The 26,034-nt window shown below is 37.3% G+C and overlaps 1 protein-coding gene across 1 annotated transcript in view; it reads left to right on the plus strand.

The window, feature by feature from the left end:
- LOC140162364 (CMP-N-acetylneuraminate-poly-alpha-2,8-sialyltransferase-like) overlaps positions 1 to 25,002 on the plus strand; it is a 28,025-nt gene extending 3,023 nt beyond the window's left edge. Inside the window, exons 2-7 of the mRNA XM_072185576.1 lie at positions 15,351 to 15,636; positions 16,454 to 16,715; positions 20,184 to 20,289; positions 23,006 to 23,118; positions 23,266 to 23,352; positions 24,153 to 25,002. Of these exons, the coding sequence (XP_072041677.1) occupies positions 15,462 to 15,636; positions 16,454 to 16,715; positions 20,184 to 20,289; positions 23,006 to 23,118; positions 23,266 to 23,352; positions 24,153 to 24,621 (1,212 nt within the window). The 5' untranslated portion in view covers positions 15,351 to 15,461 and the 3' untranslated portion in view covers positions 24,622 to 25,002. The remainder of the gene's footprint in view (positions 1 to 15,350; positions 15,637 to 16,453; positions 16,716 to 20,183; positions 20,290 to 23,005; positions 23,119 to 23,265; positions 23,353 to 24,152) is intronic.
- The last annotated feature ends 1,032 nt before the right edge of the window (positions 25,003 to 26,034 follow it).

Below are 26,034 nucleotides of genomic sequence, written 5' to 3' on the forward strand. Positions count from 1 at the left end.
TTGCTTTAATACAAATGCTGAAGCTGTGGTGGTATAGTATAAGTACGTGACACTGACGAAATATCTTGTTGGCTGCTCATTTTGAGGTCATGCACTCATCTGTGGATTTAGGCAGGAACTTGAAGACATCCCCATCTACAAAAGCCACCAGGAACTGCCGCCTTGCGAAGTGGAAGCGTTGCTGCCATTTCAAGCTATAACTGGTTGAGACAGTGTGTCACAACTTGCTGGTCACTGCAAAAAGGTGTTTCAAACACAGAGCCAAGTATTGTTATCAGATCTTGACACAAGACATATTACCGAAGATAAAAAGCACGAGGCGCAGAAGTTAATTTACCGTCTGTAGGTGCCAGATGATGTTGACAGATACGATAAGGCACGGGTGATACTATTCTCAAAGGGCAGTAAGGCTTCACATAGAGCGTGCATATTACCAGGCTTGTATTTGGAAACAAGCAGTCACCACGTCTCCAATTATACCCCAAGTAGCAGACATGGGATGGACATAAATAGATTATCTTGGTTCCACAACACTACATCCGATTCCCAAAGCATGTCGCGAGATAGCTACATGCATATATACCAAAGAATGGCAATTGGAGCTACAGAAAAGCTAGCATGCACGTCAGATGGTAGTCCAGGTGCATTTAACAACCAACAAGAGTGCGGAAACAGAGGAGACTAAAGACATTAATCAGAGTAAGAACACATATCCGTAAGTAACATAAAGTGCCTATATGGTAACAGTTAGATGAATTGTAAGGAGGGGGGCATATTTTGCCGAAGGAAATATTTTTTGTCTGTCTAATACAATTGTGAATTGTAGATCCCAATTTTATTTTTTCGTCAGGGCGCTCAAGAATCTAAAAAGTGTGTGTGGGTGTGTGTGTGGGGAGGGGGGGGGGGGGGATTATCAACATTTTTCCTCAATATTTTTTTTTTCATTTTTAACTAATTTTACAATAACAATATTGTATAACAACAACTTCCGCACATTGAATTTTTATATGGCTTTTGTAATATGCCGACAATCCTATAAGTTTTGCCGCCAACAGTCACTTTTGCCGACAAAATTTAGAATTAGAGGAGGGGTGTCTGTCCCCATACCACAATCTTCTAGCAGCAACATGCAATGTTATGCCACCGCAATCAAAAATGATCCTCTTTGGTGATATATCTTTTAATTTTCTCTATTTAATTAAAAAATTATAATACAGTTTATTGGTAAGTGACCGATTTTGTTTGAAACAGAAATCGCATGTGCCCAAAATGGTTTGTGGCCGAATTGGCGTGGGACCGAATTGTTTTGGGTGCGAATCGACCTGGCTCTCAAGACGGGTATAGTCGAGTACTCAGGGAAGGTAATATGGATTCTGCTTAAAGCCACAATTAATGTACGATTTTTTTAAAGATTTTTTTTTCAAACCTTTTTTGCAAATTTGTTATATAATGTTTACACGTGTGCCAAATTTACACTTAACTCATGTTAATTGGTTTCAGACAAATTTGGTGTGATTGCAGGACAACATAATCGAAATCTATGATTTTCACACATTTCAGATTTTCGCAGTATTTAGGGAGCGGTCATTATTTACGCCAGCAAGAGGGGTGAAGGATTTCCATATTTTTCTCGATTTTTTTTCACGTTCCGCCTTTCAGGTTCCTCCACCAATCAGGTAAAAAAATGATGTTCTCCTCTCACTAAAAACAAGTCCTTGGTCTTTTTTGTTTTTGATTTGTTTTTATCGAATGGTTTCGGTTGACACTTGTACTGGTTCTCACATTATCCAGTCAGAATTTTACAGCACTAAAATCATAGATTTAATTTTTAGAGTTAACAAGTCACTATACAAAAATTAGAGGAGAGCATGGCCTAACGGTTAAGGCGTTGGACTGTGAATCCAAGGGTCAAGGGTTCGAATCCCAGGTCCGCCTGAGCTCGGTTGGCTCTTTGTGTCCTTGAGCAAGACACTTCACTCTACTTGCTTAGTGCTTCGGAGGGCACTTTAAGCTGTCGATCCCGTGTACATGCATTTTTTCTCACATTAATGTAGTGTGCACGTTAAAGAACGTCACAGGCTATTCGAAAAGAGCAGGGGATCATCCCGGTACTGTTGACTGTACCTCAAAAATACACTCATCTACTCTAGGTTCCAGAGTAAAAAAGTACAGCTTGTCTGTACGCAGTGCGATAATACTCATACATATGAGGGAGGCACTTATAAGGAAGAAGAAGAACTGATCATGTGATGCCGCGATGTAGGCCTACAAAAGTATAAAAACAAGTCGGAAATTATTATGGAGGGGAATGACGTTTCTTGCTTCCCTTTGAACATGAAATTGCTGCAAGAATATCATGGGCGTGCCCAACAACATCGACAGGGGGGTCCAGGGGCTCAAGGCTAGGCCAGGAAAATTGACATTCGACTATTTTGGACTAATTTGATGCATTCTGGTGTGATTTATAAAACAAATAATGGTTTAAGGCCTATAAAGTTAGGCGCACCAGGTGCATAACAGGAGGCTAGAGGGGGAGTGGCGGATTCCAGAAAAAGGGATTCTCTTCTTTTAAATTTGATTCCTGGTTGACCCACAAAAGCTTTTGTGGTGAGTGAAAATGTTTATTATGTGGTGTCGGTTTTACCAAAGTATTGTCTTTTTTTGGAATGAGCTAACAAAAATATAGACCAATTTAGTCATTTTTGGCGATATTAGCAACTTAAAAAAAATTGACTAATTATTTTTGAAATTTTAGGTTCAAGCAATAAAAAGGGGTCATCAGATAATGCATGGGGGTAGTAACTTCAAATTTGGTGTGTTCGTTCAAGACATTTGATTTTTGCGTGGAAATTAAATTTTTCGGTGATTGTTTTTGCAGCTTTGTCCCAACAATTTAAATTTTACATGGTAAATGTTTGCAAAATGGTTTATGCGATTGAAAGTATATCAAGTTTCTGCGATGGATATTTGGATAAAAAGTCAATACAAACATTTTTCTGTGACCTCTGGTTTTTGACATATGAATTCTTGAAACTAATAGTAGGCACTAATGCGTGTTTTCAGTGATTTTAGGCATTTTGGACACCAGTAGGAATATCCGATTCAAAATAAATTGAAGAGCATATGGGATAATACTGGACACTTCACCCCCCGCACACTTTCACCACGTATATTTCCACACGACCGCGCACTTTCACCCCAGCACACTCTCATCCCGTACGCATTCGCTCTATTATCAAGTTATTCTATGTTCAAAATGGGAAGAATGGGTCGGTCGGTCCAGTCGAGTTTTTAAAAAAACCCTCACAAGCATTAAATACTGCTTCATCCATTAGGGACATTGTAAATGTTTACTACTGGATACTTGTTAGATAATCAATTAAGACTAGTCTTTCAAAATAATTTAAATTAAAAAAAAACACTTTTATTTTCCTTATCTGTAAAAATAAGAAAATAAAAAATCTCCACTCGATTTATTTTCTTTCTTCGATAAATATTGGAGGTCAAGTCAAAATGCGAAAAAATCCGGATGAAAGAACTTTTCCGAAAGTGTCGGAGCCAAAACGCATAACGTAACAAAAAATTAAACCTCTCGATTTTGTTTCTTTCTTCGATAAATATTAACCGGAGGTCAAGTCAAGTGCATTTATGCGAAAAAATCCGGAAAAAAGAACTTTTTCCGCAGTGTCGGAGCCAAAACACATAACGTAACAAAAGTTAGACCTTCTTTACTTTTTTCTTTCTTCGATAGGTAAGGTATTAACCGTAGGTCAGGTCAACTCCATTATGCGAAAAAAATCGGATTGAATAACTTTTCTGACAGTGTCGGAGCCAAAACGTATAACGTAACAAAAATATTAGACCCCTCAAACTTTTGATAAATATTAACTGGAGGTCAAGTCAAGTTCATATATATGCGAAAAAATCCAGATAAAAGAACTTTCCCGACAGTGTAACCTCCAAAAGGCATAAAAAATGTATAGAGCCCAATACATAACAAAAAGTTAGAATCAATCGATTTTTTGTCTTTCTTCGATAAATTTTAACTGGAGTTCAAGTCATGTCCATATATGCGAAAAAATCCGAATAAAAGAGCTTTTCCGACAGTGTAACCTCTAAAACGGATAAACAAATTTATAGAGCCCAATACGTAACAAAAAATTAGAACCACTCGATTTTTTTTTCTTTCTTCGATAAATATTACCCGGAGGTCAAGTCATGTCCATATGAGAAAAAATCCGGATAAAAGAGCTTTTCCGTCATTGTAACCTCCAAAACGCATAAAAATGTATAGAGCCCAATACGTAACAAAAAATCAGAACCAATCGATTTTTTCTTTCTTCGATAAATATTAACTGGAGGACAAGTGATGTCTATATATGCGAAAAAATTCGAACGAAAGAGCTTTTCCGACAGTGTAACCTCCAAAACGCATAAAATATGTATAGAGCCCAATTAATACATAACAAAAAAGTTAGAACCACTCGATTTGTTTTTCTTTATTAGATAAATATTAACCGGAGGTCAAGTCATGTCCATATCTACGAAAAAATCCGGATAAAAGAGCTTTTCCGACAGTGTAACCTCTAAAACGGATAAAAAATGTAAAGAGCCCAATACGTAACAAAAATTAGAACCACTCGATTTTTTTTCTTTCTTCGATAAATATTAACAGGAGATCCAGTCATGTCCAAATATGCGAGAAAATTCGGATAACAGAGCTTTACCAACAGTGTAACCTCCAAAACGCATAAAAATGTATCGAGCCCAATACGTAACAAAAAATTAGAACCAATCGATTTTTTTTCTTTGTTCGATAAATTTTAACTGGAGGTCAAGTCATGTCCATATAATTATGCGAAAAAATCCGGATACAAGAGCTTTTACGACAGTGTAGCCTCCAAAACGCATAAAAATGTATAGAGCCCAATACGTAACAAAAACTTAGTACTATTTTAGCAATTTCGGAAAATTGTGAGTGGACACTACGAATGAGCCGTAACCTCAGCAAATTTTATCCTGAGATACAGTGCAAAATGTGCCGCAAGTCGTATTCTCATTTGACAACATTTAAACCAATCAATAATCCTATTGCTGAAGAGGATAATAATCTTCTACATATAAAATCATTAAATAGCTCTAGTCCTTGTTTGCTTTGGCTAAATCCTGTTCAAGTGGTGCGTTACAATTACATTGTATTTAGGCTGGGTATGTATAACCAATTATTAACAATGAGAGGACATTCCTGTACCTCGTTGACTCGGGGATGATTTGAAATGACCGCCAATTATGACTTTATTATCAGCAAAGTGGAAAAAGAGACACATATAGAACCGAAAAGGGTATACAATTTTTTGAAGGAGCAGAGTTCAACAAACCATAACCCCGCTTCTGGATATCGTTTGAAGTCAAATGATATACTATTTTAAAGCTGATGATATATATTTTCTAAACACGAAATAAAACACAATTGAACGGGGCCGAGTTTACGGCTGATTCGTAGTGTCCAGTCACAATTAAAGCTGAAAAATGACTAAGTTAAGCTAATTTATATGCAAAATTGATGTCAATAGAAAACCGTACATGATATCAGGGTGCTTGTTTTTTTGCACACATATGTATACAAAGTTCTTTCAATTGATATCAATAGCTAATTACAGCTAATTATGTATTCATGATATTATTATGTAAATTAGCCGTGAGTAATTTTGGGGTTTTTTTTTTCAATTTTGAATGAAAGTATTTTTATTCATCATAAATTTGTCAAGTATGAACCTGTTATAATGTTTGACATTTTGAAGTTTGACATTTTGTTTTTGTAAACATGGTATGTGCCACCATTGCTCAAAGCCAAATCCGACTAAAAGTAAAAATAAAAACTCATTTGCAATGATACTTTAAATTAACATTTTGTTATCTGAATTAACATGGGAGGAGATATGGTAAAAGGAACATCCACTCCTCTATACCGCGTATAAAACAATGGTGTTGCCTTGGACACACACACAATGGCTTAGAGCTGTTGTGGTTTGGAATATTACTCCCTTTTAAAATCACTTTGATAATAATTGATATATCAAATTTAAAGGACAACCAGTAATTTCTACACAAAAGCTCCAAATCAAGAATGCGTGATATGGTTTACATGTAGTTGAATGCGTATGCGACCTCGTATTACAACTATATATTTGCGCAGCGGTAGAGACATTTTGGATTTAGCATAAAGCCGAATAGCTCTAAATACCCGTTTGGAGGGATGATATCGATTGTTTCAGAACATACAAGTATTGCAAATAATTCGTGCACATTCATTTCTATAATATACATTTCAAATGAGTGCTCAAGAATGTTCTCAATTTTTAGAAAGACCAATGGAATGGTACCAAGATTTTCAAACGTCATTTACTCAGAACAGCAATTTTGCGTATTCGGCACTCTTTCATTTTTCTCCTGGTTTGGACCATAACTGATATTTATTTCATATAATCCGGCTGCAAACACCATACATGGTGTCCCATAATGATTTATACCGAGAAAGATGGAATTTTTTTAGGTATGAACGGCATTTCTATTGGTCATATTGTTTTTTATTTTACGTTCTAAATATATTTAGCTTTCTCAGATTTTTTAGATTTTAAAAATTGGACGTTTCTAGTAGAATTTAGAGAGAATTGCGTAAAAATGGTGAATTCCAAGTTTTGATAAAGCAAAATGTTTTGAAAATTTGTAAAAATTACTAACCGTTCAGCACAAAGTAATGTTATGCAGTATATTGCTGTGTCCTGTTCTTACTTCTACTAAATAGTCGATATCTGTCATTTATTTATGATGTTACGAAGCAACCATAGTATGGAATAAAGGATTTGTTACGCTTGAGTGACCTTAAACTATTCCTTCTTTGGCGGCAGTTTTGAAGACAATTATTGAGGTTTGTGACTTTCATCATTTGAAATGCCGGCAGAGATGGATTTTTCATAAAAGTACGTCGTATAGTGAAGGTTCGTCCTTAGTGTCACAGCATGCATAAATGTCCACAGTATAATGGGCAAACCCACAGCTACGTAACGAAGAAGATTAAAATTTACTGCGGAGGATCCCTGTGGAAGTTATATCCTCTGTGATAATGACATTTCTGGGTAAAAATTGTGGTTAAATTCAGATGACAAGTATGTTTTTCAACCTTTATATCTGATGTCATATTGAAATGTTTCACTTAATCCCACATCAAGAATTATTTAGCATTGTAAGCTCCACATGCGCCAAATTTGTTGTATTTCCTATCAAAGAATGTATAATTTCTCCAATATATTGCACAGTGCGGCTGGAAACGAATCAAGTCGCAGAATAAGTAGGAGACATGTGTGACATTGTATTGCACTTATTAAAATTAGATACACTGTTGACTATATATTTTTGGTATAAATCATTATGGGACACCCTGTATTTTGGGGGTTAGGTGGTTTTGCCAGTTAAAGTTTGTTTTTTTGCTGGTTATTGATCTTTGAGTGGTGTAGAAAAAGATTCCGTGGGATGTAAAATCGTCACCCTTGGGCAATCCAAGATATTCAAGATGGCCGCCACGTATCTCTGAAATAACATTCAAATGGTGTTTTAGTAAAAAAAATGTATCATACCAAATAATTATAGTGTTTTGGGCAGTTAAAGTTTGTTTTTGCTGATAAATGATCTTTGAGTGGTGTAGAATAAGATTCTAAGGCGTGTGAAATTATCACCCTTGGGCAATCCAAGATATTCAAGATGGCCGCCACGTATCTCTGAAATAGCATTCAAATTGATTATTATTGATATTGATGATAATATTTTTGATCATTATTAATATATTGATGTTAATATTTTTGATTATTATTGATATTGATATAATAGTTTGGATTATTATTGATATTGATTTTATTATTTTTATTATTATTGATATTGATTTTATTATTTTTATTATTATTGATATTGATTTTTTTTTATTATTATTGATATGTGTAATATTTTTTTTTATTATTGATATTGATATTAATATCTTTGATTATAATAATTGATATTGATGTTAATATTTTTGATTACGATCAAGGGAATGAGTCGGATGTCGCTAATATTGATTTTGAGATATTGGCAAAGGAACTGTTAAAATTATTTTGTTTTATATTGTTTTCAGCGATTGATAAAGTTTACGTAACTTCACAAAGAAAAGTCGTATCAACATGGGGTTTTCAGTTTCTGAAAGCTCTAAATGTCCTCTTTAGAAACATGTGTAAAACTCATTTTCGACCAGGGCCGACATGTGACTCATTCCCCTTGATCATGTCATATATTACAAATATTTACTGCTATGAGAGGCATGGTTAAAATTATAGGCCCAAGGTGATCTCAAACCATGCTATGTTAACCATGGCTCGAATAAAGCAGTCAATATTTGTTTTTTTATATACCTCATTAATATAGCTTTTTGACATTTGATTGGTTAAAAGGCATATTTTATTGTTTATAGGCCATGGTAAAATTTACAAACAAAGTTTTTCGTTATGAACCGATCGCGTCACCGCAACTGGCAGGCACACACACAGACTTTGATGTCGGACGCTGATTCACGTCATATCGCCGCAATCCACCGCCAGCTGCCGTTTCTTGCCGCAAGCAAATCCGCTGCCAGCCGTCTGACCTCGTTGCTTGTTGTCGGGCTCCGTCGAGACATCGTTACTCGCCGCCCAGGCAACGTCCGGTTTTGGTCTTTGCCGTCAACATTTTGTGATTTTCACGTTCGTCACCTTTCGTTGGTTATCGTCCGTCATAGTGTGATCGGGCCTTAAAGGCCCGGTCACACTATGACGAATAGGGGTGAACGGCAAGCGACGTTAAGCTGCGAATTGCAATTTTGAATTTACCGCCACTCATCGTGGGTTGCCGTTAGTTGTCGCTGACGAATCCGTCAGCGACCGCAGACGGCCGAAATTATTCGTCGGGAATTCGTACGACAAAAACGTAGTTGTGATTCCGTTCAAATTTCGTTGGAGACGGCAACCCTCATTTCTTTGACGTTTCCATACCGTGCGAAGCCGTCTCTAGTCGTTTTGAGGTCGTCACAATTTCGTTGGTAGTCGTTGTCAACGACCGTTGACGAATAAACAACGGCAAGCGACGTCACATCTCGAACCCTGACGACACGTTGCGGCAAGCAACGAAATTGTAACGATCTTGATGCGACAGTGACTTGCAAATTTTGTCCGGAGAGTGACGGATATTGTTTGCGAGTATCGTTTGCGAGTACCTGCGGCATTGAAACGGTGGTCTGCGATGGGTTACGATTTTTAAACGATGGTCAACGATTTTAAACTTTTGTGCGATTCATGAAATAGATATATGCATTTGTAGGATTGTAGAAATTAATCAAGTCTTTTTTTTATGGTCGTTGACAACGACTACCAACGAAATTGTGACGACCTCAAAACGACTAGAGACGGCTTCGCACGGTATGGAAACGTCAAAGAAATGAGGGTTGCGGTCTCCAACGAAATTTGAACGGAATCGCAACTACTTTTTTGTCGTCACAAAATTTTCAACATGTTGAAAATTTCCCGACGAATAATTTCGGCCGTCTGCGGTCGCTGACAACTAACGGCAACTCACGATGAGTGACGGTAAATCAAGTCTTTTTGTGCGATGTTTGACGTTTTATTGACGTCAGTTCGATTTCAATAGACTGTCCGGCACGATGCAATTTTGAAGTTCATATAAAATGAATTATCGATAATAATCAAAAATATTAATATTTCTGATTATTATTGATATTGATATTAATATTTTTGATTATTATTGATATTGATATTTTATTATTATTGATATTGATATTAATATTTTTGATTATTATTGATACTGATATTAACATTTTTGATTATTATTGATAATTGATGATAATATTTTTGATCATTATTGATATATTGATATTAATATTTTTGATTATTATTGATATTGATATAATAGTTTGGATTATTATTGATATTGATTTTAATATTTTGATTATTATTGATATTTATATATTTTTTTAAATATTATTGATATGTGTAATATTTTTTATTATTATTGATGTTGATATTTTAATATTAAAATATCTTTGATTATAATAATTGATATTGATGTTAATATCTTTTATTATTATTGATATAGATATTAATAGTTTAGATTATTATTGACATTATTTTATTTTACTATTTTTGATTATTATTGATATTTATATTATTTTTTTAAAATTATTATTGATAGGTGTAATATTTTTGATTATTATTGATATTGATTGTGGGATAGGCTTTTACGACGGGAATTCATAACAATTGGTGGGTTTTTAGCGGGTTGCCGTCGGACAAGTTTAGAACTGTCAAGCTTTCGTCAGGAGTAGCTCTGACTTCTTCAGTACAAAGTACCTAAGAATGAGACATGTAGACAGCCCCTTGCCTACTGATGACTCTGAAAAGAGCAGTTCACTGAAGACTGAAGACTGCCCCTTGTCAACAGAGAACAAGGAGATCTCGCCTATCTGCTAATATACAGGTTTTGGTGGCTCTGAAAAGAGCCGTTCACTGAAGACTGCCCTTGACAAGGGGCAGTCTTCATTGAACGGCCCTTTACATAGCCACCAAACCTTTAAATTTAGCAGATAGGCGAGGTCTACTTGTTTCTGTAGACAAGGGACAGTCTTCGGTGAACGGCTCTTTTCAGAGCCATCAAACCTTTAAAATCATCAGATAGGCGAGGTCTGCTTGTTTCTGTAGACAAGGGGCAGTCTTCGGTGAACGGCTCTTTTCAGAGCCATAAAAACATGTATATTAGCAGATAGGCGAGATCTCCTTGTTCTCTGTCTTTTCAACGGCTCTTTTCAGAGTCATCAGTAGGCAAGAGGCTGTCTACATGTCTCATTCTTAGGTCCTGAGGAAGTCAGAGCTACACTAATTGTAATTGATATTAATTTTACAATTTTTTATTATTATTGATATGTGTAATATTTTTGATTATTATTGATATTGATGTTAATATTTTTGATTATTATTGATATAGATATTAATAGTTTTGATTATTATTTATATTGATTTTAATATTTTTGATTATTGTTCATATTGATGTTAATATTTTTTATTATCATTGATATTGATATTTTTGAGTGGGTGATCAGAACGTTGTGAAGAGTGGAAACGCCAAAGTGGACTATACGACACGCACACACACACAGGCTTTGATGTCGGCCGCTGAGTCACGTCATCATCGCCGCAATCCACCGTCAGCTGCCGTTCCTTGCCGCAAGCAAATCCGCTGCCAGCCGTCCGACCTCGTTGCTTGTTGTCGGGCTCCGTCGAGACATCGTTTCCTGCCGCAGCCTTTCGTCCCCTGCCGTCGTGTTGTCGCTGAAGGTCGTTCCCACTCGTCAGCGAATCTTGTTTTTCCTCTTTTTGTCGTCGCTTTGCCGTCAACATTTTGTGATTTTCACGTTCGTCACCTTTCGTTGCTTATCGTCCGTCGTAGTGTGACCGGGCCTTAAAGCAGCGCATGTAAATCCACCATGCAGGAGAAAGCACTTTAAAAGGCAGGTCTATTGCAAAAACAACATTATATCATTTGCAAGCTACTATTATGAGGACAATGAAAATGACCCCTTTTTTGAGAAAATAAGACGTTTAAAATTGATATTCCGCAAAAAACAACTTAAGCGGTGAGTTCCTTCGAACGAGACAGATTTGGCCTAGAAAAAACGTGACGTCATGAAATGAGATGTGCCCGCTTTGAAAAAAGGGACTATAAACGCTCTCAATGGACAGAACGCATTATCGTGTTCGCTCTGGCGTAAGTTTGGGCCATATTTGACTCATTGGAACGTTCGAAAGGACCCCCTCGACTGTCAGAGTGGTGTTGGTCAGATTGTAGATGGTTTCATTTGGAATCCGATTCACACGCTTGATATTTAACATGACTCTGTAGCAAGATGTTGCAAAGGCATTGATTTTGTTTTCCATGTCCTTGGCGATTACCCGTACAGAAAGACAGTAACACAATTTGTCTCAAACAGCTTGATTTTTGTTTCGATTGGCAGGGATGGGCTTCTCCAAAGGCGTTCCAGTTTCCAGAAAGCTGTCCAGGCTAGTGTTTTTCTTCGTTTTAGGTCCCCAGCACTAGAGCCCATCTTGGAACCCAAGTACTTAAAGTCTGTGACATGGTTGATGGTACTACCATAGACTTCAAGTGCTGGTTGGACGTTACAGTTTGCAGTCATATATTCTGTCTTAGGTGCGCTGATGACAAGGCCTAGATCTGCTGCTGCAGTTGCAGTCCTAGTAAGCTGCGACCCGGCAATATCATCAGCAAAATCCAGGTCATTCAGCATCCTAGCAGGATACCTGCTTGACCGACGTGGGTAGGTAACAATTCCAGCGTCAATTCCAGAAGTTGATTTCTTCAGAAGGTAATCTACCAGGATAATGAACAGGAATGGTGCTAACACATCAAGCACTCCAGTTGTTACTAGGACAGGCTCTGAGATACTTCCATCTACCATAACGGCACTATTGGAGTCCTTGTAGAACACCTGGATGACATTTACCACAACCTTTGGTATTCCATAATGCCGCAGCACTGAACACATGACAGACCTGTTGATGGAGTCGAAGGCTTTTTTGAAGTCCACAAAAGTGACTGTCAAGGGAAGTTGGTACTCCTTGAAGCCTTCCACGATCCTCCTCAAAATGTGTATTTGCTGAGCACAGCTGCGACCTGATCTAAAGCCAGCCTGGTTGCTCTCAGTAGAGGATCAATGTGAGGTCGGATCCTGTTCAAAAGGATCTTGTTGTACACTCTTGCGACAATGCATGGACATAAGCGAAATACGACGGTAGTTTGTCATAAGAGAGAGGTCGCCTTTCTTTGGTAGAGGAATGATGACATTTGTGACCCATTGACGTGGCGGTGTCAGCGTTGAGAATACTACCATGCAGAATTGAGAATCATATCAATCATGCTATCCCCTCCTCCCTGAAGTGCTTCAGCAGTTATAGCATAGTCCAATGCTGCTGCCTTGATGGTCCTCATGGCTGCTATTGCTTTGACTACTTCTTCACGAGTTGGGGGTTCAGTGATGATAGGAATATCTTCAACAGCTGGTGCAGGAAGTTCTGAAGCTGCTGTGCCACTGTCGTTGTTAAGGAGTGGGCTAAAATATTCCTTCCATCCCTCAAGGAGTTCATGGTCACTGGTTGGCGCTGTGCCATCCCTCTTTTTAACTTTCACCCCTTTCCTTGAGTTCTTCCCAGAAAGCGAGTGTATGATTTTCCAGGGGGTGTTGTCATTCCCCATCTCGTCGGCCAGCTTCAGGTCTTCCATCTTCTTATTGAGGGTAGCAAGCTCGTCAGCTTTATAAGAGTTGTTAAGGCTGGTTCTCAAGTTCCTCCATCTTTCTCTAGCTTGACGAGACTTTGAAATGGAGTACCGCTTTTTGGCTTCATCCCTTTCAAGTTTAAGTCTGATGGTTGAATCGGATACCCAACTTGGCAGTCCGCATGGCTCTTGCTTTCCAATAACTTTCTCAGCAACTTCACGAACCGCTGTTTCAAAGGTCTCATACCTATCAGAGATGGGTGTGGCATCATCCATGCTTAAGACCTGGAATCTGTTTGATAGCTCCAGCTGAAATTCCTCCTTTGTATCAGGATCTTGCAACTTCTTCCAGTTGAATTTTGGTCTCTTGCAAGGTTTTCATCAACAACATATTGATCTCTTATTTGAGAACCAGGTGTTTAACTAAATTTCATTAGGTATTAGATATGATCATGGTGTCTGTTAAAAAAATGTACGTTAACGATCCTATTATGGAAATAACACACCATTATCATATCTAATAAAAGTTTACATGCAAAGCCGATTAAGCTGAAAAGAGAGCAGTGTGGCTCACTGGTTAAGGTATCTTCCTTTAGTGTGAGAGGTACCGGGTTCAATTCCCTACATGACCAACAAAATTCCCGTTCTCCCCGTGGTTCATCTGGTAATGGCGGTGCAGAAGATCCATGATAAAAAGACCTCGTTACAGTTGATTCCGATCAGGGTACACTTGCCTGTCCTGTAAAAAATACCCCGACCAGCTATCTACGGCGACCCCCACACCGACATTGCCTGGTTAATAATTACATTCTACAGCAGAGACACTAAAATGAATACCCGGGATTGATACACGTGACTATGCTATGCACGATTTGATATTCAGACGATAAATCTTTGAATACCGGGGTAGAAAATGATGAATATCTCCCGTATTTTTTTTTGTTCTAAAGAAGCCATATTTTTATGCTTACACTTGAATATATGTGTTAAAAGGATATGATAGTCGTTACCTTGCGTATTGAGAAAGAACCGTACGTATTGAGCTCAAAAACTGACAAATGTGCCGAACTATAGCGCAGCGTAGGCCACTCGTGGAGGCAGTATAAAAGCAGATGACCTCATGGCGTATACCATGCTCACTGATCGTACAGAGGTCAGTCACCAGGTTATTGTCAATAGCTTTAGTCGGATGTTTGTTTGTTTGTTTGTTTGTTTATTTCTTCTTTATACTGGGTTCATATTCAGGGGAAAATTTTCGGCCCATTATTCGTCTCAAAACTATTAAACAGGTCGAAACAAAATGTCAATGCGTGGCTGTGGATTCAACCTACCATGGCGATTTCTGCCATGAAGATATCGGGGCATTGACACTGTGTCCCATTCACCAGGTCACTTGCACTTGGCCGAAGTTTCGTCAGCGTTATCTCCTATATTTCAGCTGTTAATGCCTAAATATGTTCGACATAAAAAAAAAACCACCACCATTTACATTGTTTAGTTAAGACCATTCACATGTGAACTCATCAGATCCTAATTATTCTTATATCACCCCATTGTCAGGCTTTCCATGCGATGGACAAAACGACCAAAACGTTGGGATTATATGATTGGCATAACCTCAATAATAATAATATTTTAATGACAAACTAGAGCTGCTACCGCACCATATCTGAACCATGGGCTTCGGAAATATATTGTGGTATACCACTTTCACCCGTGGGTCATACCTTCTTGGGATTTCAAGATATAGACCCAAAATATGAATATTGACCCACGACTTATGAGGAGTGGGAAAATATTTTTATTTTTATTTTTTTACTCTTTTCTCTTTCATTTCGGGTGGGGGGGTGGGTCATACCTTCGTAGCATTTCGAGATATGTTCACTTCAGACCAAACGGCGAGTGAGTTTGTAAGTAAGTTAGTAAGTAAATACTTGACTGCTAATGTTGTACTGCAAAAACTTAAGATTTCATTTGTCTACTTTGATTAGGTGACTTTCAACGGAGAAAAATTGACATGGAAACCGAAACAAGTTTTCGGTTTGTAACAACTGGTAAGCCCATATAAAACCATGGATTTTTAAAAGGAGAATTGACTCAAAATGAGAGTGAGAAGCATATATCTATGTATTTGCTTAATATGCCTCGTACACTTCATATTGATATGGATGACATCAATCAATCTACTTAACAAGATTGTGAGCTACCGGAGATTAGTTGTGGAGCGGTATAAAACAACATGGACTATGGAAATAGCAAACCCATTCATTATGAATTGTAAGTACACTTTGCTAACTCATCATGAATAAAACTACCTTTCCCAAAATATCTTAACACTCAGATAACGAATAATTCTATATAGAAAAAACGTGAAACACCTATGGAGTATTTAAAAATGTACCGTGAAGAGGAATGTCAAGCTGTAGTATAAACTGTATTTCAATTCATTCAAAAGATATGCCTCATCAAATAAAGGGGTAAAAAAAACCCGACAGCATTATTATTAATATTATTATTATTATTAAAGCACATTTCTATAGCGCTCTACAAATAACACAGCGCTTTTACTCCAAAACAAAATACATAAGAAAATCAAAATCAAAACAACAACAACAATAAATCACAAGTTTGGAAAAAGGTACGTCTTCAGAAGCCGCTTAAAAGCAGGGAGCTTGTTCATTATTCGAATGTAATTTCATACGTGCTGGTGATAAGCAAAAGTTTAAGCTGCAAGTTCTGCTAACCTTGAATTTTCGCTGTGTTACACACATCTTCATCAAAAGAAGTCCTATAGCCTCTTGTTGTGTTGGACTTGCTGACTATTGGTGACTTCTGGACAAATGAGGGCGTTGATCGCGAAGGCCTCCCTCACCAAACGGGAGCACTCTCTATCATCCTTTTCTAAAACATTCGAATCTGTAATTTTTCATTCAAAGTGTCACCATGGGAACAAATCTTGGGTTATTAAGGTATCACAACCGGCAACACATAACGGGATTCTTTTTGCTCTTTCAATTCAGGTCAAACATAGTGTTTGAGTTATTATTACATAATGAAGTGGAATGGTAACTTGTTGTTATATTATTTATTAAAGCTTCTAGATTACTGGTGACGTCATTAGGATCCAATTCCACTACAAAGAATGAAGTTTTGATACATGGATCCCATCCTCAGGCTGCTACATCTGCGGGGAAGATGATTCACGAAGCAGCAAAGACGATGCTGAAAAATCTCCGCGATCTTGCTCAAATGTTACCTAATGGAACCGGGAATGGAACTGACAATTTCATTTCAAATGTGTCCAGTATACTTGCTAAGCCATGGAGACATGAGCATAACAACACTAAGTTATTCAGGTACATATGTGATGCGATCAACCAAAATCAGTCGGAGCTCAGAAATATTCAATTTGTAGTTTCTTATAGGATCGTAAAACGCATTTGCAAGGCTGAATTTTGCAGGAAATCCCATCGAAATTGAACAATCTGTTCCAAAGATATGAGCAATTAAAGAGTTTCCAAAACAAAAGGAAACAAAAGGAATTATTGCCTTTGTTTGGCTATATCTCAAAATCAATATTTCCGAGTTCCGACTGATTTTGCTTGATCGCATCACATACAGACCATGTCACTTTTCTAATGTTATAACTATGTTGTAACTTGTAAGCCTACGTCAAAATGATGAATAAGAATAGTATTCTTCAAGCAAACCAGCATTGAAGTAATTAGATGGTTAAGGCCTGCTCACAATATGACGAATAGGGGTGAACGGCAAGCGACGTTAAGCTGCGAATTGCAATTTTGAATTTACCGTCACTCATCGTGTGTTGCCGTTAGTTGCCGCTGACGAATCCGTTAGCGACAGCAGACGGCCGAAATTATACGTCGCGTCCGTCGGCAAATTTCCAACATTGTGACGGCAAAAGAAGTAGTTGTGATTCTGTTCAGATTTCGTTGGAGACCGCAACCCTAATTTCTTTAACGTTTCCATACCGTGCGAGACCGTCTTTAGTCGTTTTGAGGTCGTCACAATTTCGTTGGTAATCGTTGTCAACGACCATTGACGAAAAAACAACGGCAAGTGACGTCACATCTCGAACCCTGACGACACATTGTGGCAAGTAACGAAATTGTAAAGATCTTGGTGCGACAGTGACTTGCGAATTTTGTCCGGAGGGTGACGGATATTGACTGTTGATGGCGGGTCGTGCGAGTACCTGCGGCAATGAAACGGTGGTCTGCGATGGGTTACGATTTTTAATCGATTGTCCACGATTTTAAACTTTTTGTGCGATTTTTGACATTTTTTGACGTCAGTTCGATTTCAATAGAATGTCCGGAACGATGTAATTTTGAAGTTCACATAAAAAGAAATATCAATAATAATCAAAAATATTAATATTTTTTGATTATTATTGATATTGATATTGATGTTAATATTTTTGATTATTATTGATATTGATGTTAATATTTTTGATTATTATTGATATTGATGTTAATATTTTTAATTATTATTGATATTAATATTTTTGAGGGGATGACCAGAACACTGTGAAGAGTGGGAACGCCAAAGTGGACTATACGACCCGCACACACACAGGCTTTGATGTCGTCCGCTGAGTCACGTTATCGTCGCCGCAATCCACCGTCAGCTGCCGTTCCTTGCCGCCAGCAAATCCGCTGCCAGCCGTATGACCTCGTTGCTTGTTGTCGGGCTCCGTCGAGACATCGTCACTCGCCGCCCAGACAACGTCCGATTTTGGTCGCTAGTCTCCGTTTCTTGCCGCAGCCTTTCGTCACTTGCCGTGGTGTTGTCGCTGAAGGTCGTTCCCACTCGTCAGCTTTTCCCCTTTTGCCGTCGCTTTGCCGCCAACATTTTGTGGTTTTCACGTTTTTCACCTTTCGTTGGTTACCTGCCGTCATAGTGTGAGACTTTTATATGCGTGTATATTGGTTTGGGGCTTGGGGCGCGAGCCCCCCCCCCCATGTTAAAGTATGGGCGGCAAAACAAGAAGGGGGCGACGGAAGAAGAAGGGGCGGCCAAATTGCAGACTTATATCATTTGGGATGGGCCTGTGTTGGTTTTTTTCCCATAAATTGTTTTCAAAAATCGAAAGGTGGGATGGTCCTAGAGGTGATTTTGCACCTGTTTGTCCCATTTGCTGGCATTTTATTCTATACTGCGCCAATAAAGTATCCTTACACTTGGAAAAAATAATCACAATTTCAAAACTGAACAATATTTGGGTAAATTTGGTTTTTTTAATAGATGCATCTAATCCTGCATATTATGACACCACATTGAATCCAATGTGACCTCAAGAAGTAAAGTTACACGGAATTGAATATACGAAGGTCCAGTTTTAAAAGTGACAAACTGGCCTATACAAGGCGCAAAAAGATTCCAACAAGCGCAACAAAGAGGCAACACAGTTTCTTCAATGAAGCGTTATTTAAAGCAGTTTTTATTTCGGTTTTTACTTCTCTGTACTTTTCACAACTTTCATTTTATTTGTTAGTTCTTTTGTTTCGGTTTTCTTTTGTTCCTTTTGTTTTAAATTAAAGCCAAACGCATAAATTAGCCATTCACCACTTTCAAACCAGATGTCTAATCTGTGGAGTTTTGAATAGGTCAGTTTGTCACTTTTAAAACTGGACCTTCAACTAATCAAATGCTCGTAACATTGCTTCTTGTCACATTGGATTCAATGTGGTGTCATAATGTGCAGGATTAGATAGTGCATCTATTAATTAAAAAAACAAATTTACCCCAATATGGTTCAGTTTGGAAATTGTGATTATTTTTCCAGGTGTAAGGATACTTTATTGGCGCAGTATATTTACTTTGTCTTGATTAGTATGTGCAATATTTATATATAATATAGTTGCCTTTGTAATTGTATATGAGCCAGTGATGAAGCAAAATAAATAAATAAATAAATAAATAAATAAATAAATAAATAAATAAATAAATAAATAAATACAATTAATAAAGAAAAAAGGGTGACAAAATAACAAATAATGTTAGAAAATTGTGAGACAAATGGATACATGGCTATCTACAAAATTATAGGCAAAATTGATTTTCGGCTAACAATATTACGAACATGCGATTTTCACTGAATTTTCTCCTAAATATAAAAGGAAATGAACATTTTAATCTAACTCTTGGAATAATTTTACAAAAGCGAAATGAAAAGTATGGTTTTACTGTAGTAAGCAATGATGGGGTTCCCCACCCCCCATGTTTATTAAAGGTAAGGTGCCTGGGTAAAAATCGTATCACTAAAATGAGCACAAAGGATGGATCTACGATTAGCTTATGTCGTTTGGGCGTAAAGACGCACTTTTTATGACGGATCTTAGGGGTGGTACAACCCCCTCCCCCCCTTCGTATTTCTAGGGGTAACTAAAAATGTGCAACGTACTTCATAATATTACTACATTGATCTTACAGGAAATTTGCCAGGGAAGTCAAGAATTACATTCATATTTCCATGGTTAAGGCCAATAATAATTAAATCATATCTTGTCAGTTTATTTGTCTAAATTCTGTAGGCCAAGCACCGCTAGGTCATGATCCTTTCCTACCTGTCTAAACAATTATTCCATAATATAGTGGTATAATTAAGTTTACCTAAGTATGATCGTTGTCACGTGTAAACATATTCATAGATCTTCAGAGGAAACAGGATGACATTATAATATTCTCAACTATACAGATAGTTGAAAATGCATCAATTAAACGTCAAACCATGTCAGAATCCGGCACAACCACGGTGGAAAACATGCTACAATATCGTGTTTTTTTTTTAACTTTCATAGATTGTTCCTGACAAAGGAAACGAACACTATCGTTTATGATGAAATGATGTTAACGCAAAAACATCGTAAAAAGAATGACAAATCTGGAGGCATAGGCTACCCCAAGGTAAGGGTCGTAATTGAAATAAATACTATAGATAAATATGGCAAATCTTAGCAATAAGCTGCATTCCTTCCGGTCAAAACTATTGAATATTAAACTGGAAATGACAATGACAACCACTTAGGGTCTTTTTATCTTTTCTGTTTCGGGAGCTCTATTGTTCAGAAACGAAAACGCAAGGGATTAAGTGAGTCGGTGTGTAATTTGACTTCATTGTTACGTTTGGCGCATCATGCTTCTCATTTCAAGAGGTAATAATAGGTGCTGTCAATTACATTTATGTCTATCAATAAAGGTTGGATAAGTCAATAATAATTATACAACACTGGTGCTTCAAGTGGGCAATGTATCTCATTTAACTAAGCAGGATAGGCCTGCATCAGGTCCGAATGCAAATTTGATATCATTCTGGTCTATATTAATGTGACATTTAAAAAAGGACCACTCCCTCTTCTCCTCTCGCTTTCTTCTCTTTCTAGTCAGTCTGTCTCTCCCCCTCTCGAACTCGTGTTAGGTTTTGAATTACGTGGTTATCTGAATTTTATTGGATGTTGTATTTTAAGTCTGTATTCTACAACGTTTCCCTTTACCCTTCTCCCCCTCTCACTGTTTTAGCATTAGGCCTGTGATCAACGTGGACAAATTAAAATAAACGGAATAAACTCGTCCTCCTATCTTGTTCTCTCTCCTCTCCTCTCCAGTAGCGTAGCCAGCAGGGGGGGCAAGGGGGGGTAGAGTGCCACCCCTGACAAGAAATGAAAGAAAAAGTGCTCCTCTAGCAAAAAAGGAAGAGAAAATCTGGAGGGCAAAGGAAAAGAAACAGGGCGAGGAGCCCATTTATCAACCAAAATTCAACCAGATCATGTGCCAAAATAGTCAATAATAAAAGAATTTTGCGCACATTGTCAAAACATAGTTCTTTCATCCCAATCATGGGCGAAAATAGTGTCAAATACACAAATTGTGTGCGCTACGCGGGCACATCGTCCCAGTAAAGCCTTTTTGGAAGCTCCAAGACATGTCATGTACAGCCTCTCTAAAAACAAAAACGGTAATGTACCAATAGTAATGATGCAACTTTTTCATCTGTGCCCTCGAAATTTTATTTTGCCACCCCTGACCAAGAAAGCTGGCTACGCCCCTGCTCCTCTCCTCTCCTCTCCTCTCCTCTCCTCTCCTCTCCTCTCCTTCCCTCCCCTCCCCACTCTCTCCACCCGAGCATCTCCTCGTCTCATCATCCCCACTCATTTCCTCTACTTCGCAATTTGCAATCTTTAACATGTTTAACAGCCTGGTCAATGAATGACAAATAATATACACTTAAAATAGATTTGAGTCTGGCAATTTTGCCTGATACAGTTATCAGATTACCAATTCCCATGAAAGAAATCCAATTAGTTTCACTTTAACGTACTTCTTTGGTGTTGCATATTACCACACACGCAAGTTTTAAGGTGAACAAACAAACAGACAGACAAAATGGTTTTCATAATCGTGGAATCCATAGCCCCTATAAATTGAAATTGCAGGCTATCACGGGAGCAAATTTCCAAAATTCACCTCATTTACCAGAATTGGGAATTTGGGCTACCAAATCGCTGGTCAGGCAATCCTGGTTTTCAATGGAAAAGGGACCTGGTTGACAACAATTGAAATATCTGCTGCTGGTTGTTCTCGAGATAAAGTACTGAGTTTGACATTTTCTGAGCATGAAGGGAAAAAGGGTAAAATAAAAACGGAAATTCTGACAAAACTATAATATATAGACCCACACGATGTGCTTTACAGAGGTGGGAAATATCTTTCTTTAGCAAACTATATTAGTTTGAGACGCTAAAAATGAATTCCGTAAAAAGCTCACGGGCGAACTAAAGGCCTATAAAAATCAAAAATATCACACTAAAAGACAAAATATGATGCTTGAATTTTAACACCAGGATTTAAAAAAATATATATATCCAAGCACTATGTCTTTAACTGGCATTACTGAAGAAAAACAAATATTGCTTTATATTTGACCGAGAAAATAAATTTCATAGCAAAAAGGTGTATCTCTGAATTGTGCTGATTTTAACATGTATCGATCGACTTTTAGCGCGACTATGCATTTCTAAAGAATTGGTAGTCCCGCGTCCTAACTGAAAAGAGAAGTTATCTTCGTTCAACTTTTCAGTAGGCAACAAACGACTAGAATAAAAGGATTGTTCACACGTACCATGCTAACACTTCAAAATAACAATGAGATCCGAAACTGAAAACTGAAACAGGAACCGAAACTGAAAAGATAAAACGACCCATAGTATAGATCACCTTTCTGTGGGTGGACAGCTGTAAATGCTGCTCCATTGCTTGGCTCTATACCGAACTGATCACTTTCAATGTTCATCATCGGGACCTGAGAGATTCTCGTCACTTTAAAATGTACGCTTTTTGCAACTTGGAGGTCAGAGAAATACCATTCAATAACATAATTTTCCTCAGAAATATGATCCGTTGTTGCCGGTTTGTTATATTTCATGTAATGAGGCCTGACGTTTGGATCTAGTGAAAGGTTTATTTTAAGCTTTTTTTAAACTCCGGCTCTCTCTCTGATGCCGAAAAGTCTAGATAAATTAGCCTATATAGGACTTGTCACAGTAAGACAAGGTATTTTATTAACGCAGTCTGACGTTATCGTATAAATATGTATTTTTTTTTAAATTTCCACACCTTCATGTAGAAAAACTTATTTCCAAAGCCACCTTACATATCATGCAGTGTTGTCGGCAGTAGCGGAATACTATTAGGATCAAAATGCGGCAGACTTATTGATGACAAGGACTTCGTTATAAGGTACAAAGTTTTTCTTAATGTTAATTTTTACCCATCTTGCTCTCCTCTTCTCTCCTCTTTCGTTCCCTCATCCTTTCCCATTACCTATCTTTCTCTCTCCTTCCCTGCTGTACTAAAATATTTGTTCTTTTCATTCGATTATCGTAGATTTAATTTGGCTACACTAGCAGGATTTGAAGAAGATGTTGGCATCAAAACTAACATGACAACAATGAATCCAACAATAGTGCGAAAGTAAGCTTTCTTTGCGACGTTCCATTACACAGACACTTTCTCTACCCTTTTGACGTATACATCAATCCGACTACGCCATTACTGCGGTGTCCCCGACGTGAAACTGCGGTGTCCCAAGGCCGGGGGTTCCATCAATTACTTGTTAGTGTGCTATACAGAATTGTGCACAACAGTGATTTTCAATACCCGATCATGAATTGATTGAACAAATTAAATCTCCCGCACTACTACATCTGTGGTTCCGTCAATAGAGGGCCAAATGCAGTAAACGCTTCTCGGATTGGTGTATACCGTTTCTGGATTTGACAGAAGATTTGTGGGTTAAAATAGATAATTACGGTTTTACGGGTTAACCAATAGGATCGATCAATCTGATGTTTCAAGTTGCTTCTGGTGGAAATTAGTTGTGAAAGTTGTGAATGTGTCGACAAATAAAAAACAACAAACAAAAACATGATTTCACCCACCGACGCCTGTTTACCCCCACCTCCTATCATAACATAGTAGCTTTCAGTAACTTTTACAAGTTTACTAATGAAATGAATTCAAATTGATTTTTAAGAAGTACCGTTTTGGTAGATCCGACTTAGATTATCCGCATTGACGTATAAGGTCGAGCATATTTACTCAAATAGAAAGGACTTAGTTGCAGATTAACGCCATCAGCGCTTTTGTTACAAAAACAAAAACAAAAACAAAACAAAACAAAAAAAAACATACAGGGATACACCATCAAACTGTTGACTAAGTATTAAAGCTTTGAGCATCTAATTTTTATGTTTCGCATGTTTCTCAAATAGGTACTACGGTGGGTTGAAGAAGGAGTCTGACCGTGTTAATTTTGTGCAATCGAAGCTCGTTGACCAAGATGGTCTTATATGGACACCGCCGCAAGACTTAAACAGAACCATGGGCGCCATTAAACTACTCAATAATTCAAAATTAACACTAGTTAGAGGGAATATGCGTCATTTTCACCGTCTTGGCAAATTTTGGAGCAGATACGGACTTAATCATCTTCTGACTACTGGGTTTTACTTCGTAAACTGTGCCCTTAATTTATGCTCAGAGCTCCACCTGTTTGGGTTCTGGCCTTTTGCTACATCATTAGATGGTCGAACTATTCCAGCTCATTATTATGACGACATTAAACTATCAACATCACAACACAATGCCTCCTATGAACTAAGGCTATTATTGGCTATGCATCAGTTAGGAATGTTAAAATTCCATATTGACAAATGCTCAGCGGAGGATCCTAAATATTAATATTATAGAAGTAAAGGATGTAGTAAAGTTTAAATCTACCAGATTTCTTACTAAATTGGCAATATACTTAAGGGATCTGGAATGAGCGTTTTGAGCGTTTCGACAGTATTTTTTGTGGGACATGAGAGCACATCATACATATCGAATTGCGTTCTGAATACGAAGAATGTCTTTCTGATATCAAATAATTTTCATTTTTTGAAATTCACGATATAATACAAATTTTATGACAAATTATTAAAATTTGATATTTTTCACGTTTTTGATATAATAACAGTCCTCGAAGTAAATTTGATAAAACTAAGTGTATGTAGCTGGGAGGAAAAGCCGACGATCAATTGAACATTTTGACCTTTCATATTGAAGATATGGATTTTTTTCCCAAAAATACCTAATTTTTGTTGGTGTTTTGGGAAAAAATCTTATCTTCAATACGAAAGGTCAAAATTTTCAATTGATCGTCGGCTTTTCATACCACCTACAGACCTTTCAGTATAAACCATCAGATTTATAAAGTTTACTTCCGAGTACTGTTAAATATCAAAAATATCAATTTGTAATCATTTGCCATAAAATGTGTATTACATTGCGAATTTCAAAAAATCAAAATTCTTCGTATTCAGAATGCAATTCGATATGTCTGATGTGCTCTAATGTCCCACAATAAATACTGTCCAAATGTTCATACCCCACCCCTTAACATCCTTCCAGATGTCTAACCACTATATTCTCTCTCATCTGCAGCTTGTCCTTGGTGACACTGCAACATCAATATTATTAAGTAAAATGTAGATGTCTCTTGCAATAATTTTACAAGAGCAAAATGAAAATCACGAGGTTTTCTGAATAAACCAATTGTGGGCCTCACCACGCCCTTAGAAAGTTGTATTACCCTTTAAGTCAGCGTCGGTCGGCCGGTTTACTTGTTTTTGCATCATACAATATCAAGAAATGTAAGTTCACTTTGAAATACCATGGTAAACAATGATGTATATGTTTTTTATGCTGTTTTTTTTAATATATCAGAGTTGGGCAGTACGAATTACAAACAGGCAAAACATTTTAACAACATTCTTCACAACATTTTATTGAAACAAAGCTTATGCAGTAGCTTCAGAAATTACCTGACGAGCAAGTAAAATTCAATATGTAGCAGTAAGTAACATGTTAGCTTAATTGTTATTTTACAACTTGTATATTTTGTTACAACTTGCATATATAGGGTCCACAACTTATAAGTTCCCCCTAAATACTTTTTTTTAAATAAATCGAAAAATATTTGACGAAATGCAAACGTGTAAAAAGGTATTGGTAGCCTTATTTGTTTTACACCTATGGACCCAATTACAGCGTCACACGTCATTGCGTTCAGTCACAATGGTTCATTATGTTAAAAAAGAGACCGTTTTAAAC

This window comes from Amphiura filiformis, chromosome 10 (assembly GCF_039555335.1).
Source record: "Amphiura filiformis chromosome 10, Afil_fr2py, whole genome shotgun sequence".
Classification (NCBI taxonomy): Eukaryota; Metazoa; Echinodermata; class Ophiuroidea; order Amphilepidida; family Amphiuridae; genus Amphiura; species Amphiura filiformis.